The sequence below is a fragment of the Mchenga conophoros genome, linkage group LG20 (genome assembly GCF_057382185.1).
Source record: "Mchenga conophoros isolate Kocher_MC1m ecotype Shallow Benthic linkage group LG20, M_conophoros_male_GT1.1, whole genome shotgun sequence".
NCBI lineage: Eukaryota > Metazoa > Chordata > Actinopteri > Cichliformes > Cichlidae > Mchenga > Mchenga conophoros.
Window position 1 is genome coordinate 32,001,425 of NC_140545.1, and position 20,001 is coordinate 32,021,425.

Below are 20,001 nucleotides of genomic sequence, written 5' to 3' on the forward strand. Positions count from 1 at the left end.
ATTAAGACTTCCATGCAGAGTGAAGACAGGCAAATGGCATATTTTAATCTCATCTAATTTGTTTTGTTAAATTGTTAAATAGTGGAGGAGGAGGATGATTTGGGTGGTTGAGCGGAGGGAAGCATAGTCCCTGATTGCCTTTTAGTAAAAGTCTCCATACGACGCTGGTTTTTAGTATAGATGAGAATCATGACTTTATTTTTTACAAAGCTGTTTCTGTTTTGTCTTAAAGTATCAGCTAATGTTAAATTATTGTTTTGTAAAAGAAAAGGAAAGCAGCTCATGTTGGTCACTTATCACAGTTCTCCTCTGGTTCCCCTCACACCTGAAATTCATTTCTCACTGGTGTCTGTTACTTATTGAGTTAACGATGCTAAAGCTGTGACTGCCATATCCATACTGCTTCAAATTTGTAGTGTCTTCAGAGTCAGAACTACAGATAGCTTATAGCTGACATTTACACAGCTCACTCTGCTCCTCGTGCTCTGTTCTTTTTTTTTTCTTTTTTTGGCAAAAGAAACAACTTTAAATGTTATTTTACTGCATATTTACTTTTTTATTCTGTGGAAATTAATAATGCCTAATTTCACAACACATTCAGTTTTTGCCAACTTGCAAGTCGCTGTCTTGCAGAGAAGCTACAGCAGACTACGACACATGGGACATCTCTCACCGAGTTGGACTATGGTGGAAAAATGTTGGTCTGAGTCTCCCTTTCTCTCAGATTGGCACAAATGTAAAAATCCTGTTTAAGATCAAGTTTTCAAGGCAACTGATGTCAGCAGGACTATGCTAATAAAGAAAGAAGTAAATAAATGATACCACTCTGACTTTTACTAAACTTAACAGAGTTGTGAAGCAAGGTCAAGGAGTAGCCATTAAACTTTTTGTTAACCTGTTTTCATGCTTTCTGGCTTCCTCAAGTACAGTAGCATCAAAATATAAATTATATTTTCTTGCAGAACCAAAGAAAAATGTATATTTATAATGTATATAAAAAGGTTTGCATAATAAGCTGAAAATGTGTAGCAGTGGCATAAACCTTTACAGTCAAAGCTGGAGTGGACTGCAATGTCTGAGTCAGTGAGCGTGGAGCACAGATTGGATGTAAAAGATGGTTGTAGTTTCACAAGTGAAAGTGCTTTGAAACAACCTTCTTTCATTAAGCCACTAGGGTGCATCTCCCCATGCTTATACAAAAGCAAAGCAGTTCAACAAATTTATCATCCTCTGCATCTTACAGTTTTTAAATTACAAAACATAGCCTATGGTGCTGTAGACTAGAAGGAAAAGGAATGACAGCTGTGGTAAAACCTACATGTAGGTCATATATATATATATATATATATATATATATATATATATATATATATATATATATATATATATACATACATACATGAACAAACATAAAAATATATAACATACTATGCCCACTGCCCACCATGATTTAAAATCAAAACCAAATAGTTGCATACATTTTTGAGCCACTATGTAAACAAATGCTTACTGTGATAATAATGCATGTCTATTTGGGGAAAACAAAATACAAGCTTCCTATAGCCGTGTAGAAACTGATGCAGCACTGTTCTTGCTGTGCAACAGTTAGAAAAATGAGTGAGAATACTTCCTTGGAAATATAATTATACATTTATGAATTGAAAACAGCCCTCCGGCACAGTACTGGCGAACTTTAAGCTCTGTTGGAACTGTAGCTCTTGGGGAGAAGAAGGAGGGGGGCAACCCCTGCCTTCGGAGATACAAAACACCTGAGGACTCGCTTCAGAACCAGCTGCAAGTCGTCTCTCTTTCCATTGGCTTAAAACAAAGACAATAACGTGATAACTGAGTTTTGGTTCTACGCAATTTTTAACCAGCAAAGTTTATTTATATATAACAACAGTACAAAGTGAATCCTTGGCTTGCAAAATAGGTGTGCTTCATATTTACATTAGGTACACAATAATATATTATCATAACAAAATCAAAGCAAATAAAAAACAAGAGAACAACCTTTTTAAATATTTTAAGTTTCTTACAATTTTTCACAACACTTTTATAAAACAAGAACAGACAGCCATTATTATTATTATAATCATCATCATCGCCAGTAATTACTATTTTACAGAACTCCAGTGTCTACAAAGGGTTTGTTTACAATGTGTTTATAATGGAAGGATACTCATTTAATACGTGGTGAGCAATACACTGATCTGGATTTTTCAGTTCCTGTCTGATGCCAAAAAGCAAACACAAGAAATGCTAATTTAATTCTTTGTTTTGTATAAGGAATGGCATACGCCAGTCGAAGCCACGACACCATCTCTTCACCAGGAGCCAAAAAGAGCACAAAGCATCTTCAATTAGTAATCAACTTCATCTGAAAAGAGGTTGTGTTCATGAGCATCTCTCCATATCACACAACTGGCAGTCAAATGGGATTCTGCACTGCAGAAAGAGTAAACAAACTTCTTTTCTTCTCAGTTCAAACTGAATTAAAAAGGTTTCTAGAAATGAGCATACAGCATGGAAACAAGCTATTATTTAGTAACAAAAAAAAAAACTCTTTCACAAAAAAAAGGTGCATTCAGCTGTGATTTAAGACATCTGCAAATGGAAGAATTGCCATTAGGCTGACGATGGTGCAGATCGATATGGAATACCAGGCATGACTAAAACATAAATTGTAATGCATGCAAAAAAAATCACACACAAAGACAAAATAAAAAAAACAATCAAAGCCATTCTTCACCAACTTGTGTGCCTGATTTTGTTCATCACTATTCTGTATAGGGCGAGCTCATCTAAGAGTTGGAAGGACTGTAATAAACATACATTTTATTCCTTGGAGAAGGAAAAGGCATTTAGGTCCTGTTAAAATGATAAAAAGCATTACTTACATAAAAGCAATGTGAGGTATGAGGAGGATACAATTCTATTCGCTGAAATTGGGAAGACACCTTAATCAAAAGGAAGAAGATTTCTGCTTTGAGTCTGTACTGTGTGTGTAATTGTGTACCTGTAGATGTTGAGCAGAGGATTAAGTAGCAAGAAGGTACAGAAGTGTATTGCGTTCACAACACACAGAAAAAACTAAATAACTTATGGCAAAACTTTAACATTATCAATAGTTACTAGATCTGGGCATTACAATTTAAACGTTATGGATCTCCCAAGTTCAAGAATATGATCTTATGATCATGAACAGATTTCATTACTAAAAGATCAGTTCTCGTACTTTGTGAAATAAGTTATTGCAAACAACATACAAAGTTTTCGAATCAATGTCATGTTCACTGCAAAGAAAAAGAAACCAAAAAACTTAAGTTTAAGAATCAAACTCGGCTAAGGCAGTTATGTTATAAGTTATCTAATATCTTCTCTTTTGTGTTGGCAAAGCTCTTCTGTAAGAAGCTGCTTTTTCAGATGAATAAACAGATGAAATGGTCTTTCGTAGTTCTGCCCCCACTGGTCGGGTACAGTCATAGCACTCAGTCGTCACCTCAGCCTGCATTTCTCCTTGCCTGTTAGTTTGATGTTTTTTTTTTTTTCTTTACATCTCCTGATCACACTGTGAACACAACTGACTCAGATCAAAGAGAAGCTTCAAAGCTGGAGTAGGAAACTAGAGCTAAAGGGGTTTTCACTCTTTCTACCTCTCCATTGCTCCTCATTTCTCAAGACTTCTCTTCAAACAGCTCAGGATGCCGAGTACTGCACGAGGCAACGTCTACCTAAGCAAGGCCACAGCCTCTTCACCTTTCCTTTTACTGCATCTCACTAAGACAGTTCTCAGCCGAGTGCCAGGGCCAGGTAGCAGTACCAAAAAAAAAGAAGAAAGAAAAAAAGAGAAGAGAGAGAAAACAAACCTAACGGGCTCTGAAGCACTGAAAGGACGGTGCCCTAGATGAGAAGTAATAGGTATGGGAACACTAAGCAGGTGGGTATCTAAGGCCACGGAGAAAAGAAGCACCTTTCACCCACCTTTATCATGCTCTCAACACACACAATTGCAGTACACTGTACAACTCTTTACTACTACCTTTTTTTCAAGTACTTGATGTAAACAACAAGCAAATATATATTTTGGAAGAAATGAAATAACCTATCCAGAGGATGAAATCTACAGTTTGTTGTCATCCAGCTAAAGTCTGGAGAGTTACATAAGCTTCTAAGCTTGTTAATGTTTGGTTCAAGTCAGGAGATGCATCACATGACACAAAACACACTTTAACTCTGTTTTTCTTCTTATTCTCAGTTCTCTCGCCCCCCGCTTATGTTTCGTACCTTTAGTGAGTTTGAAAACTCACCATTCCAGTTTTTAAGTCTTCTGTTTTAACTGAATATACACTCAAATATGCGAGTGTTGCTTCCTCTGTAAAGCATAAACCGATTGTGATACATTTGTGAACTACTTGAAATACCGGGATCTTTTGGCACTTTGTCAAACTAGGCCCACGCAGACTTCTTATTATCTGTGCGAAGACATGTGGTGGTTAGGTAAGATCTTCCATCAGCTAACATTTCAACTGGCCAACTAGAGTGTGACTCACTGGCACTTGAGAAAAATAAAAGACGGACCCTCAAACACTTTGATGTGTGACACCATGCATGCAAATTACACAAAAGGTTGATCGAGGTCCTGAAAAGATGAAAAAAAGTGGACATAAAATGTGAGCACAGAAACCAGCTGCTTTTACCTGCTCTTTTCAAACTGCCACTGTACCTCTGGATACTGCAGCCTACGCCACAGGCTTTACAGCATTAACAGACACTATAACGATGCACACTCTTCTTTAGAAGGAAAGCAATTTAGGCCAAAAGAAGCAGTTGGATGGAACAGGGTCGGGATGAACAAAATTGAGTTCTTCACACAACAAGCTACAGGAAATATCTATGAAGCTCAATTCAAATGAGCCAATTTTTGTAGTAAAACTTAAAACAGACAGACAAAGATACAAAATGAAAAAACAAAAATTTGTACATTCACATACAATGATTGGCAAGTATCAACTGGTACATACACAGATGAGCTAACTGCTGTAAAGAGCCTTTGATACCAGAGTGATCCTTATCTGAGGTCACCTCCTAATTACACTACAGATTTCATCATCTTCAGTTTAGGTGCAAGCATGCTGGCTTAACTTGTGATGACCACCACATGTAGAGTTCTGTTAACTTTTATGTGATGGCCACATATTTTATGATTTCCTATACATATCTGATTAAATAAAGACCAGAGGCTTTGTCCATGTTGCGTGAAGCTTCAGTCCAAAGAGAGGAGTGAGAGAAGACACGAGTCATGGCCCATTTTATTATCACGCTAATCTAAAGTGGTGTTACGCGCTTTGCATCTTTACATAGCAACACTTTTGGGATCCGAGGTGGATATTTTGGAACCGCAACTGATAATATTCAAATGTACAAAGTACAAAAATAAAATCTGAGAACTCTGAATGCAATCTCAGCTGTCCAACATGAGATCTGCTCTTCTATTTCTCGCCTTTTTTCTCTCCGCCTCACACTTAGCCGCGAGTTGCTAGAGAATAAATCTGTTTCTCCATTTCTTGTAGGAGTCTTCCTCAGTATGACACAAACACACACTCATGCACACCCACACTTTTATGCACACACACACTCACGGAACATACAATTCCCTGTCAAACAGAGAAGATGTCCTTTGTGGAAAATTAAAGGAAAAAAATAAATACAAGCCATGTGGTTCCCTTCTCTGGTATAGTCTCTCATGCCAAAAGCTCCAGTTGCAGGGAGGCCTCCGTTTCAGTCTTCGGGCCCTGCGTTGGCACCGTCATGGAAGGAGGTGGGAGAATTACAAACTCAAGCAGTTGTATGTTTGTCCAGCTGTAGATACAGAGGTCCCAGGTCTGGTTCATGGTTTCAGCTCCCATCATGAGAGGTAAGTAATGCAAGACCTTTTTTGGTAGGTCACGTAAAGACTGTGGTCCTCTCTCTCTCTCACTTTCTCTCAGTAGTAGTCACTCTCAGCTTTCAAAGGACATGGCAGAGATGAGCTGCTCCACTTTGTAGGCCAACCTCTGCTTCCTTGCCTGTTCATCCTGATCCAGGGCTGCTGTGATCTGTGCATGACAAACCCCGCCCAAAAAACATCATCAATAAAAATATACTGTGAAACACTTGCTTGTTAGGATTTGTTCACAAATTCAGATCTAGTTACATTTAAAAGAAAATAATACCAATGCGCTTTTTAAATTTCTTTTCCTTTTCTTTTCCCAGATTTCTATATGGACATCAGATAAAAGAAAAAATAATAATTCCATCACTCCCTTTGACTTTGACAGCTTCGAGAAATATTTGTGCACAAGTCTTTCGCGTTTTATCTTCTGAGCCCCATCTTTTAAATTTGGCATTTGTCAAGTTGGGTTCAAAAGACATTCAGACAGGCTCTCCTTTTCATTCTCTCATCTAGTGTCAGCCTTGTCATAATAAATCTGTGTAAGAGTGATGCCAAAATACATAGCGAGAGCCCTTCATATGCATTACCTTTGATATGAATCCCTGTATCCAGATGCTGCAGCCATTTGAATACATGCTTTCTGGTGGCACTGTGCATCTATTTGCTACTCTTGGCTACACTTGAATGCTGTGCTTTACTTAATTATTAATATTTTAAACAAAATAATTCATCGACCCATCTTATGCAATATGCATTTTAAAAAGTTCTGAGGTAAGGGATGAATAAAAAATGAAAAAAGCAACAAAAAAAAGTGTCATCTTCAATGTACCATTTATCCCTGTCGAGTGACATTTCAGCTCACTCATTTATCGTCTTTGGTTTTATATGCAGGCTCAATGAGTTATTTTGTTCTAAAATACACCAAAATATCTGGTATTTTAGACACTGTGTTATTTAAAAATATTTTCTCAATGTCCAAAGAATGTAATTATCATAGCAAGAGCTTCTTTTTGATTGGCTTATTAACCCTTTCTGTAAATTTGACTTGGAAATCATATCAAGAACTGCTTTTTTTCCTTTTTTTTAGCATACCATGGCAAACCTTTATTTGCTGCCTGTCCAGATGCATAACACAGAGTCTGACTTGCCCACCTACCATCATCCACTCATCTGCGTAAGTGCTCTTAAAGGCTGGCAGCTACGTAACAGAACGTTTCCTCCTCCACTTTGGGCCCGACAGCAATCTATAATTAATCTGCAGCTCTGTACGCAGGTGTAGCTCCCACTGCAAACTCCCAAATCCATTTAAGCAAGCTGAAGCTCTGGTCTGGTTAGCCTGACACACAACCTTTGTGAAGGGCTGAGTAAGAATGAACAACTGTTAATGGTGCTAGATGAGGTTTTTACGCACTGCACTCTGCTAGATACTGCAGGAGCAATGGTGCACGTATGTGTGCGAAGTGAGTGCGTTTGCGTCCCTGTGCATGTGTGAATCAGACAATGGCAACTGCAGCAAAAGCGAGCATATGAGATTTATGGCGAGCAAAGGGGAAGCTGACTGGATAATGGGTAAAAAGAGAAGGAATGCACAGGGAGGAGGTAGAGAATAAGAGAAAAAGAGAGAGGTACTATGGTCCAACATAAAGGTCAAGTTAAAGCTTCCCAGAGGATGTGCTGACATTAGAAGCCGAATGTCTCTATAAATGCTCTCTCTTTCTTTCTCATCGTCTTCCCTCCTTTTTTATGCTTCCTGCGATCTGAGAGGATGTGTGTGTATTGCCCATGATTCTGCTCATGAGAACCCTATATGACAGATTGTCTACTCTAACTCGGCACCAGCAAAAGGACAGAGCAACATGCTGAGAGCTTGTAGACATTCACTTTCTTCTCTACAGATCAAGCGTGCTGCCTTGTTAAGCCCAGGTCTCGCTAGACCTCTGGGCTTTGGGGAAGTCTACTGAAGACTCTTAGCTGACCTCGCCAACCTTTTCCAGTTATGAATAGTCTGGAAGCACCAAGGGCAAAATATAAGAACATTAAAGTGCGGGGCAAATTTGTGGCACGCCTCTCGTTCAAATTACGCTCACAATCTGCCAATAATTAGCAGCTGATTGAGTAAGGCGGCAGCTCATTACGCAATCAGTGCCTGGGACTGCCCTCAAGGTAAATTCTGTAAATGAACGAGCTCAGAATGTAGTTCATAGGAAGGATTTATCACAGAGTAACAAAAGTTTAACAAGACTGAGATTCAACCTCACCTGAGAAACACGCCAGTATAATAGATCATATTGTATAAAACTTATTTTCAGGAATTTACGCAACACATGCAGTTTGACATATTACAAAAGAGAGTGAAAATTAGAGACAGTAGAGCAGGTTGAGGAATATGTTGTTAATATGGGCAGTGTTTAACTAGGACAGAGGTACTTTAATTAGCAAATACCCACATTCCTCATCCCTCTTTCTAAAATGCCAAAATAGTCATAACTAGCTGGAATTGATAAGTACGTTATTCATTATTTGTGCTTTTTTATTGTCTGCAATCAAACACACATCCCTTTACATTCCTTCTGTTATTCTCACACAAATCCCTGTATACTACAGATAGAGGTGCTATTCACTGCTGAAACACTGGCTGCTCTTCAGTTGTTATGCAAAATAAGTGTAATCAAAACAACAAAAACAAACACCTAAAACAAGAAAAAAAAAGGAGCACAATGCCAGACACACAATGCATCTGAATGACAGGTTTGAGACCACTAATATCGCTTACCTCTTCACTGTATTTGCTGACGTAATAATAGATTTCGTTGAGAGCACTGAGCATGTTGAACTCTGTGGAGTGGAGTCTGGCTTGTTCTGCCAAATAGGCATTCATGTCCTGGTCACTAATGGCTGGCAGCCGGTTGATGTCGGCATAGTACCTGGGGATACAGACGAGGGGAAACGTCACAGACTCGCTGAGTCAATGCGATAGTTCAACTGAGGCTTAAATTCTTTTATACAGTATTTCAAATTTGGATCCATTATATCACTTTCACTAACAATGAATGCCTGCTAACAGTCACTGACAAAGCTTTTACTGAATCTGGCTGAAAAATGAATACATGAAAAAAGAGCATTATGAATCAGTTTCCCCAAAGATCCAACTCTCATTGTATGAGGATACAAAAAAAATAAAAAATAAAAAAAGATGTGGGGGGTGTTAGCATGGTGTATTAAGTGAATGTAACGGCCCCTACCTCTCTACCCAGCTCTTGTAATTGGGGATATCTTTAGCATAGAGCAGCTTATTTGATGGAGAGTCTTTGCCCAGGCGGTGCTCTGAGGTGGAGCAAGAATCCATGAAGGTTTGCGCTACTACAGACAGACAGGCGTCCGTGATGCTGCTCTTATGGATGTCAAAGACAAACTGCGGGTTCTTGATCACATTTACCCAGAAACGCAAAGGAAGGCTGGCAGACAGAAATAAAAATAAGGGAAATACAGAAAGGCGTTAATAGATAGTCACATGCAATCTTACTTTTACTGTCTTTAGTAGAAAACCCCTTACCAATTGCTTTTCCATGTGTGACGTACGTCTGTGTCGTGAATGCCGTGTTTGTCTGCCTGCTCATCCAGGAAGTCAAACATGTATTTGATGGCCAGGGGAAGGGTGCTCCCTCGGTGGACTGTACTGAACAACGTCTCAAACAAGTCATCAACAAATTTTTGTAGTGTACCCTAGTAGAAGAACGAGAGTAAAGAGATTAACAATGCATGAGCAACAAGAAACAACGATTATAACAGAAGAAAAATCCACTGTGAACGCAGCATTATCATAAAAAGTGACAAACTTTTCCGTGGCCACAGAAATGTATGAGAGAATACTGACGTACCTTGGTTGCTAGCAGTCGGGTCAGATAAATCTCAGAGACCATCTTGCTGCCACGATCTCCTTCCTTCTGATCTCCATGCTCGTGGTTTTTCACCAGATGCCAAACCTTTACACCACTTTCTAGATCGGGGGTAATCATGGGAGCACGTGATCGGAGGCTGTCTGGACTCCCGGTGTAGCGGAATGAAGAGTCTGTCCAGGACAGGAAAGAAAAAAGGAGAGGAGGAAAAAAAAAAGCGATAGAGAATTATTAGCAAGCCTAAATGACTGTGATTAAAAAAAGCTTCCCTTAGGTGTAGCATCATCATGTAAATTTAGCATGCACTCACACCTACTGTACATAGAACACCCACAAACAAACCCACACAAGAACACACATACACAGCCCCTTTCTCATTTCCATCTCTGCTTTGTAACTCATTACACAGCCGAATCCTCTGCGCTCCTCCTCCTCTAAGCCATGCTATAAAGGAAATTGCAATAATGGATAATTTCTAAGAACAACAAAGTAATGAAAGGGAGGAGGAGTTGTGGTGTCTAGCATTGCACGGATTAGTAATAGCCATCTTGAGACTTGAATCTTAAATGACACAGAAAATGGATGAAAACAAGACTTTGACCTCTGTCCTTCACATGCAAAACCAAATTATTATTGTGCAGGACTAAAAATACTAAATATGTATTACTCTGCTTATTGACTCTACTTTTTCTTCTCTCTGTATGCCATTATTTATCTGATGAGTATTTGCTTTTCATCTTATTCATTCTCTGTCTCTTATATAATCCCCGTCTCACCGACTGAGACACTGTTGTGCCGAGTTCCACTTAAAGCACTCATAATTGGTTCTTCCTCGCCACATTGTGCCAATGCCAAATGTCCCTGTCATCCTCTAATCAATACATCAAAAGATTCCTGCAGCAACTTGTTAAGCACTGTAGCCACCATCCTTCATCCATACATCCCTACCTTTGTGTACCTCTCCTTTTCATTCTCTCAGAATGATACTGCTTTCACTTTCTTTAATTAGTTGTCATCATGGCAGGTGGCTCTCTAGAGATTCAGGATCTGAGCATCCCAATGAGGATTTCTCTCACATATCTTCAAATGCTGAGCTGAACAACTAAGCTTTTGCTGCCAATAAAACCACATACCTTTCAAATAAGACCAAACTGCAGCTCTGGAACGGGCACTAGGGACACTAAGGGATGATGTATGCACTTGTGTGCAGGGTGGATTGAGGACCCAAATCCCATCCTAATCCAGTCACTGTTTTTTTTTTCTTTTGCTATTCTACTTTTTTGTGGGCAGGGCTATTCTTTTGTCTGCACCGCAGTCTTTTCCTAACTCCCCGAAACACTAAGCAGTGACCTGCAACCCTTTCCTGCTTGGCTGCAATTCGCAGCTCCCGGACAGAGCCAGTCAGTAGGGGAGTGTGTTCAAGCTGATTTTAAAGCTAATAGGGTGTTCTGGGGGTGTAAATTGAGTCAAGATGCTAAGCACCGAACGTGAAATTGGTATGAATCGATCAGCAGGTGTCGAGGTGCAGCTGTGCCCGCTGTGCCAACCCATGATTGATGAGAGCCAGGAGCATGCCAGCAGAGGCTTTGCTCTTTATGCCGTGCACAACCAGCTCCAATGCCTGAATAGAATATATGGGTATAAAACTCCAAAGAGAACAAATTAAGCTTGACAAGAAACAACCTACATAATGCAGAGAAAGTGACTTTCCTTTTGTAGTTGTACTCTTTTTTTTTTTTACATTAGTTTGGTCATCCGTCATCTTGCCATCTCTCCCAACAACCTTTACGGTGTTTTGTTCAAAAGAAAGTGATGACTCAGTACGCTGCAATCTTCTAAAGGTCATCATTGAAAATATCGTTACACTTTATTTGTCACAGCACATAAACTGAAGATGATGGCCCATTTTGGAGTGTCCATAGGTGTCCACTGTTAACATTTGTAAATAAGCATAATTGGTTGGAAAGATAAGGACGCTGTTAGCTCTTTTTCTGAGTTAGATAGTTTAAAGGCAGCGTTCACCTAGTGCCGATCCTGATAATTGGCTATGCTCACTTATCTTTTTCTGTTTGTGTGAAGTATCATTCACAGAGAATAATTAGCAATCACAAGTTGTGTGCTGCTGCTGTGTGTTTGGCATAGGACCAAATGTTGGCACCCGGCAGCACAAACAACAAGCACATCTAAAGCATGTGAGCGCCTGCGTGCATAGGCACTGCATGTACTGTGTGCATGCCCACGTGGGCACAAGTATGTGTGCAAATAGCAGCCCAAAATGTCCCGCAGAGAACGGATCTTCATTATAAAAAATATTATAGCCTCAAAACTAAACAATGGCTTTCTCTGTCATTCTCTCTCAGTGTTCTTTCCATACCATCCAACAGAGGTTGGGCCTGAACTGTGAGGCAAACTGCAGCATTCACACAGTTGGAAGGGGGGGGGGGGGGGGGGGGGAGAAAGCAGCTAGAACCTCTCTAAAGAGAAAAAAAAGAGTAGACCATTGCTTTGGGGAGAGAAGATTTCCCTTTGTTCTTATCTGAAACAACTAATGTAAAAGTACTTTGATGTATCTATCAAAAGCAGCAATAGCACTACATCAACATGGATTTAACTGATGGCTAACCCTCACAATCCACCTGTAATTACCTAATATATATGCTACATCAATCAATACAATCAATGCCAGCCAAAACAAAGGCATATAAAGAGCAATCATGTCTAGTGACTCACCGTATCTGCTGATGGAGGTGCGCGATATGCTGGCTGAGGAAGGGATGTTGTATGATGAGGTCTGCTTTGGCACTAAAGCCACCACACAGCGGTCCGACACCTGTGTGATGAGACAGATTTCACAAAAATCAATCTTTTAAATAGAAAAGAAGCATTCCATGTTCATACATGTGTTAAATATCTCTCTATTCCTAAAATAAAGTCCCACTATTCCTTGTTTAAAACCCATTCTCCAGAGAGTTTTGTGGGCCACCATCACATACCGCGTGTGTGTAATTTATTTATGTATCACATGTTCTCACAAATGTTTCATACCAAAGAGAAGACTACAAATGGGAATGTAGGGGACTGAGTGAACAGTCCCATGAGCAAAACACATCTCAAACCCGTACATCCTTCCCTGTCATATCTGCACTCCCTGCTGTTCTCTACCACAGCCCTGTGGCTTTTTTCGGCAGAGCAGAGTGCTGTGACTGCATGATGGCTGTACTCAACATGACTGTCATTGTCATCACCCTTCACAAACCTTAGAAACATGATGTAAGCTTTGGAACTGGGATAAGATGCTGAGAGAAAGAGAGAGGAAAATGGAAAAAGAGAGTGTCAGATGGAGAGAGACAGAGACTAGAATGCTGAATGTCTCATCTTGTGTACACTTGACACCACTGGAGAAAAAAAAATGGGGTATGCAGGTATAATAATAGCAATAGAGGAGCAGCGAGTCAGAGTCAAAGAGAAAGACGAAGAAAAAAGGCTGTGTAAAAGATGTTGTGTCATGAATAAGACACAGACACTGGGGTTTATCCCCACCACCCCACCCCTGTGGTGTGGTAGCCTGAGAAAACCTGACATAACTTACATTTGAAAGGACATCCTCAAAACTCTTTTTAGAGATCTTTCATCAATCTAGTATTATAATTAATGGGTCAAAAAATGACAGTTTAGTTACAGTTATGTGCTACTAGTGCAGCTACAGCAAAGGAATTTAGTCTGGAAAATGCAAAACACAGCAAACAAAACCGGTGGTTCTTTTCTGAAAACCAAAACAACAAACAGCTTGTTGGCTGGCATTTACAGCTCACCCTAAGGAGGGATTTCTGCTTCAAACCCAGTGAAGAAAAACTGATGAGCCTCTAGTGGAGAAATAAACAAAAGGAAAATGCCAGGCTCCAAAAGGAATACCTCAAAGAATCTATAGAAAAACAGGAAATTAGGCTTTTCATTTTCTTTAGCGAGAATGGACCCTTTTGGGCTCTCGTTGGGAAATGAACCACTGGTTACTGGGATGGGCATTTATGGTGCTTTTCCCCGTTCTGGAAAGCCACCTTCTCTCGTTCATGTCTTCACCCGTTATTTCCACTTTCATAAACTAATCTCAGCTCTGCTTTTAGCTGGAGTTGCCATCTGGTCTCTACTGAACAGACACTCGAAAATGGGGATAAAGTCTGGAAGAATCCTCTTAAAGAAGCAGCTCAGGCACCAAGGCCTATTGAAGGGAAATGAAAAATCTGCTTCCTAACCCCCACTCACGACTAGCATCTTCAACTGTCTCTCTCCCTTTTCACCTCTTGTGCATTTTGCTTTCCTAAGCTTAATTTCTATGGCCTCTCCGTTTTATAGCCACCTCTTGGCTGACAATCCACGGACCAACTCTAATATACTGACAGCGTGGACTTCCGTAAAGTTTGCACCGCTATTCCTGTGATACATTTTCTCCTGGGAGCATGAAATAGCTTCTCTGCACCCCCTCCTTCCACTCCCTCCATTTCTCTCTCTTTCTCTCTGCTTTTTATGGCTGACATAGAGGCTAGAGCAGAGATGGGTCCTTGTGATAGTAGTAAATGATTGAAGGCGTGCAGATTCGCCCTTCAGGGATAATCCAGTGTGGGGCTGATAGTGGGCAGGTGTGATAAGGGCTGTGGGCCCTGCCTGTGATAAGACCTTCCATTAGACAGTACAGAGTGGACCAGACAGCAGAGAGTGGTCATCCTAGATGTTTTTTTTCCCCTCCCCCCCCCCCCCTTCAGCCCTCCCCACACAAACCCACTGTTCTGGTCCAAGCCTGTTACCCCTTGGTATCCCATCTCGTCTGGACTGATGCCCTCAGATCATGATGCTTATCACACCTACGGACTCTGCCCACTAGCTTGGAAACACATCATCTGTGCATGTTTGTTGTCAGAACTGAAAAAATATGAAAGGGGCTATTATACGCAAACATTTCTTTCTTGGATGGCAACAGGAAAAAAACTAATGCAAATTTCCATTACTTTATAATGGGATATTAGTTCTTACAAATATTTCGGCTATAAATAGACAATAGTTTTCCTCCTAACCAACTTTTATATTCCAACTTGACAGTCACAGCATTAGATTAATGAACAGACAGAAAAATGAGCAGTATCTGTTGTGTCTGGGGTTGTTGAAAATAGCCTAAATGCCCCAAGTCTGCAATCTGGGTAACCGGACTCTACTGGTGTGGTTATCAGTCTCTCCTCTTCCTACTCCTTCACCACAGAGGAGGAGGACACACAGAGGTCACCACTCAGGCTACAAAAACTTTTAAACAGCCCTTATTTTAGCATTTTGCATTTTTAGGAAGAAGTATGAAAAATACGTCCACTATATTCAAGGGAAAAAAACAGTCTATGCATTTGCCCCACAATTGGATGTGGAATAATATCATCTACTAAATAACCTTGTTGTCAAACATAATCAAAGTAATTGAGTGCACCGTGCACTGGGAACAACATGCTTGGCCTGTCTGCAATTTGAATCATGGGGAAAAACAACTCTGGCTACAGCTCACGATAATGCCCACTTTAGGAATTGTCAGTGCTGCCTTCAAGTGATCTCAGTAATTCTGTAACTCTGTAATTCTGTTTACTAACTATCCAGTAGCTCCCCCACCCCCATCTTTGTCTTAAAATGACAAAAAGGGAGGGTGGAGGAGGAGGAGAATGGAGAATGAGAAGAAAGTGCCAGAAGAGCTTGTCTCTGACAACGAGGAAGATTAAGTAGCAAAGCAAAACTGAAATCAACAATCAGTCAACCCCCCCCCCCCCCCAAAAAAAAAAACAAAAACAAAAACAAAAAACAAATTCAAACCCAAAAAAACAAAAACACATTATCCAAATTATTATTATCCAAAGGATAATATTTCATCTTCAGTTTGGATGAGTACAACCAAGTGAAATGAGAATATATACTGTTGTATATACAGTGTTACAGTGTGCTTCTATACTTTTTAAACCATGCAAGAAAGAGTAAATAAAATAAAATAAAATAAAATAAAATAAAATAAAATAAAATACAGAAATATTGGAAAGGTTGGAAGAAGGGGTTTGAGTTCCCTCCCTATGAATCCAAAGGTGATGAACAAGGAGTCTGAACTCCTTTTCAGTGTGTACATTTATGTTTTTAATTTTAGAGTGGTTGGGAAATGAGGGGGAGAGCAGGGAGGGTGCAATTCCACATTCTGGTTGTGTAAACCATTATTTCCCATGTGGCAGAGTAAATAGCCAATGGGGTTTCTTGGGTTGCTGTGAGCCCTATGAATTTTAATGCCTCTGTCTAGTCCCTGTGTCTCTACTATGAGAGAATTAGCAAATACTTGAGCTGATGTTCAGACTCACTTTGCATATTTCAGACCCCCTTTCACTATTTCCTGCTTACCTCTTCCCATTTTTTCTTCAAACATTTCCCGTCAGTCTGGGGCCTAATGAGCTGAGCTTCCTTCTTTTCATATGTAGCCAGATGTGTTGTCACAGCTGCCAATGCAGTGCCATGGTGTGTGACACAAACACACACAAACTCATACATAGGGGACTATTGCCAGCTCATCAAAACAGCAATGAAGTTTCAAAGTCGTTCCATCCTACTTTGATCCCTTCCACCACTGACTGCCTAATGTTGCAATGCCCCGTCTCCTCCTCTCCTTCCACGCTGTGTTGCCCTGCACTCTACATGGCGTACACTACTGGGCCTTCCATTCTAGGCACGTTCTTACATCCATAATCAATAGCAGTCAGAACTGCTATTGAGCGAGTAAATAAGTTAAATGGCCACACACATGTTGCTGTGTGTCCTGTTGCATCCCTTGGCTAACGATGGCAACCAAACTGTGACAGAAAGAACTTGGAAAAACAACAACAACCACAACACAGGCACATTTTTGGTGTGGAAGCAAACATACTGAACTGCTTTATCAAGGATGAAAGCACTGCAGTGACCAAGAGGTAGGCAGAGCTTGAGAGGAAGGCAGAACAAAAGTGAGTGGGGAAAAAAATCAAGGGAAGAGGAGATCTTATTGCTTGTTAGCGAACTAGAAAAAATAGAAAAGGGAAATGGCTAAGGGCAAAATGTACACAAAGCAAATATGTAAGTAAATAAATACATAAATAAAACGTGGCAAAGGGGAGATAAAGGTGAGAACAAAATGGAGGGTGACAAGCAAGGAAAGACAAAGGGGAAAGAAGCTGCATGGTGCCAAGTCCTGTGTGAAGGACACTGTGATGTGTCCCATCTTCTAATGACTCCTACATCTGTTAAATTATTCTGCTTGTTCTTCTGGGGCAAGAGTTCAGATTGACCCCCTACTGCGAGGGCTTGAGCTTCACCACCTCGTAGCCATTTTCTGCTTCTAGATGCACATGTGTCTCCTTTCCCCATGGTCCCAATTTTCAAATCCAGCCAAAGCTGCATCCCAGCTCTTAAGCAGGTAACCCAGAATCAAACTCCATGCAGCCTTTAAACAGACTGTCCCCCTTGACTGGCTAATGAGAGCTGACTTAGGATGCAAGATTCATGACCTGCGGAGATAGTTCTGAATTGCCTGTTTATTTCTTTATTCCTTTTGTTCTTGTTTTATTATCTTATCTGTGGCTTCCACTAACCCCGTCTTGTTCCCCCCCCCCTCTTTGTTTACGATGTCAAAAGCCTTAAATTTCCCAGAAAAAAAAAAAGCAGAACTCTCCTTATCAGAAAGCCACGTCTTTAGCGGCCTCCGTTTCTCTTTGTTAAACAGAGGGCAACAGGTTCGCCCATGGGCTCTCAAATTGTGGGGTGTGAAAGGAGGTTCCAGAACTGAAGAGACAGAAGCAGGCAGTCACAGCGGGACTAATTGTTGCCAGCATAGAAGTCAGAGAACGACAGAGAGAGGGGAAAGAAAGAGAGGGAAAATGAAAGAAGGAGAGCTGCTTTTCCTCCCCACTGGAGCAGCTTCATCTCTCCAGGGAGGGGGGAGAAGTGTCAACTGAGATGCTGAGAGTTCATCTCTCCTGCCACCTGTACAGTAATTGTCCTCTATTCGGAGTCACTTGGATTACACCAGGCATGGGCATGCAAATGAGGGGTGGAAAATTGGCTGCCTAAAAGTCAAGAGCAGGAAACATCAAAGTTTGCCAAAGTGTGCGGCACAATTTGAATGGTAAAATCCACATCAGGAACTAAAATGAGACGGGGGTGTTTTAAGATGTAAAAAGCAAAGTTTGAGAGTGATTAGGAGGAATGTTGCTCTAAAGCATTTGTGTGTGTTTACCTGGTAGTGCATGAGAGTGTTGAGTCTCTTCCAGTCATTTTCAATCTTAGTTGTGATGTCTTCATCTTGCAACACCACACGAGCCATTCGTCCCTGGCGCCATTCTGAAAGCGCAAAAACACAAATACTGAATTATGAACAACCGCATAGTGCAAATTATACATCATAGTGAGCCATAATTTAAAACCATATGTGGAGGATGCTGTGAAGTTACATAATATTGGTTTATGCAGTGTTTCCAGAGATGGCTCCCGTGCAGGGCAACTGTGAATTCCTATGACGCTAAACCAAACTCTCACCTTCCAGTTGGTGAAATGTAACCTGCTTAGAATAAAAGCACTCTACAACCACACACACACTCACACACAAAAGAGCAGATATAAGTAGCCTGTATTCTTGTACGGCTCTGGCATGTGCGCTCCTCTCACAGACTTGGATTGACACGCATCTTAATTAAACATTACACACGAACAATTGCAAGATGTATATTCAGTCAGGCTGCACACTTTAATTGGTACTTGTGTCACTTACGCAGCAGTTGGCCCATCGGGGTCAGAAAAAAAAAAGAAGAAGAGGAGAGCAGACAAGACAGGATGAAAAAAAATGAGCAATGAGAAAATCACCTCCTTTCAAAGGAAAAAAATAGGAGGTAGGGGTAACAGGTAGAGATTATAAGCACTGTGGGAGGGCAGCAGCTCTGACAGGTCATTGTGGGGTAATGAAATGATAAGTATGCTAAAAGTGGAAAGCGGATAGCCACTGTGGGCCTCATACTGGTAGCGATCATCAAATTGCTTCTCATTCACTAAGTTCTATGACTTTGTGCATCCGCCAGATGACCATATGATATTCCTGTTTGACATAACACACTCCTCACACCCTCTAACCTACACTCAAATCTCCAGATAAAGCTGAAGAACAAAAGACGCTCTTATAGAGATGCAATTATTTTTGAGAAGGAGGCAATAGATGCACTGAGAGCGATACTGTGGAGTGATGGATGGTATGCAGCAAGCTGTGTTTTTTTCTCCTCTTCATGCATATGAAGAGAAAACGAGAGACAGAGAGAAGGCAAGGGATGGAAATGGCAGTGCCGCTGGTTTGCCATTCTGCCAGCTCTTACTTGTGTTGGCCACTCACACACCCACATCATAAACGCAAACACGCACACACAAAGACGAGCCCACTTCTCTATCTCGATCTACTTTGTCTTATTGGCGCTACCAAACAGTAAAAGCTGCCAGACGGAGGGATGCGCCGCATACTGTCAGTCAGTTTGATAGAAAGCCTGGCAGCAGTACACTGAAGCTGGTTACCTGGCTGGGCTGCTAGAACACAGCTTTTATCACACTAATGCACCAATAATCTGTACACATGGCTAGGTTTTCTCTGACTGATACATTAATCTGTGGGTGTGAAGGACTTTACACCTGCCAGCTGCATCTGTGAGTGTTGTGTGTGTTTGTGTATTTATTTGTGCTCGGGTGTGTGTGTTTGCGCCCTACCGAGGTCCATGTCGACAGCACGTGGCCGCTGAGAATAGGGCATGTTCTTGTAAACAGCATCCAGTATCTTCTCCTTCACTTGGGTGATGGTGTCACAGTTCAGCACCTTTACTGGAATCTCTGGACTGTTTTCATTGTCTGGGTTCACACAGTTTAGGATCTGGAGTGCAAATAAGGGAAAAGAGAAGAGTGGGTGAGGGGACGAAATATCAAAGAAAGGGAAAACGTGAGAGCAGAGCAAAAAGCTTGAGGTGTCCTGTTACTGGCTGGACTTTGGTCCAGCTTGAAGCTTTGCCCTCATTAGAGTCTCCTCGGAGCATGGCAGGAGCTTTGAAAAACCATTTCCGCTCTTGCTGGCATCCAGAAATCTAATTTCACACCTTCGGCGGGACACCA

General features: G+C 40.9%; 1 protein-coding gene across 1 annotated transcript in view; it reads right to left on the minus strand.

The window, feature by feature from the left end:
* Positions 1-1,850: 1,850 nt before the first annotated feature.
* The window catches only part of plxna2 (plexin A2), a 160,919-nt gene continuing 142,768 nt past the window's right edge, over positions 1,851-20,001 (minus strand). The window contains exons 25-32 of the mRNA XM_085261099.1: positions 19,606-19,765; positions 18,101-18,204; positions 12,562-12,661; positions 9,814-10,004; positions 9,489-9,658; positions 9,178-9,390; positions 8,709-8,859; positions 1,851-6,098 (exon numbers count right to left, since the gene is read on the minus strand). Coding sequence (XP_085117225.1) covers positions 6,003-6,098; positions 8,709-8,859; positions 9,178-9,390; positions 9,489-9,658; positions 9,814-10,004; positions 12,562-12,661; positions 18,101-18,204; positions 19,606-19,765 — 1,185 coding nt within the window. The 3' untranslated portion in view covers positions 1,851-6,002. The remainder of the gene's footprint in view (positions 6,099-8,708; positions 8,860-9,177; positions 9,391-9,488; positions 9,659-9,813; positions 10,005-12,561; positions 12,662-18,100; positions 18,205-19,605; positions 19,766-20,001) is intronic.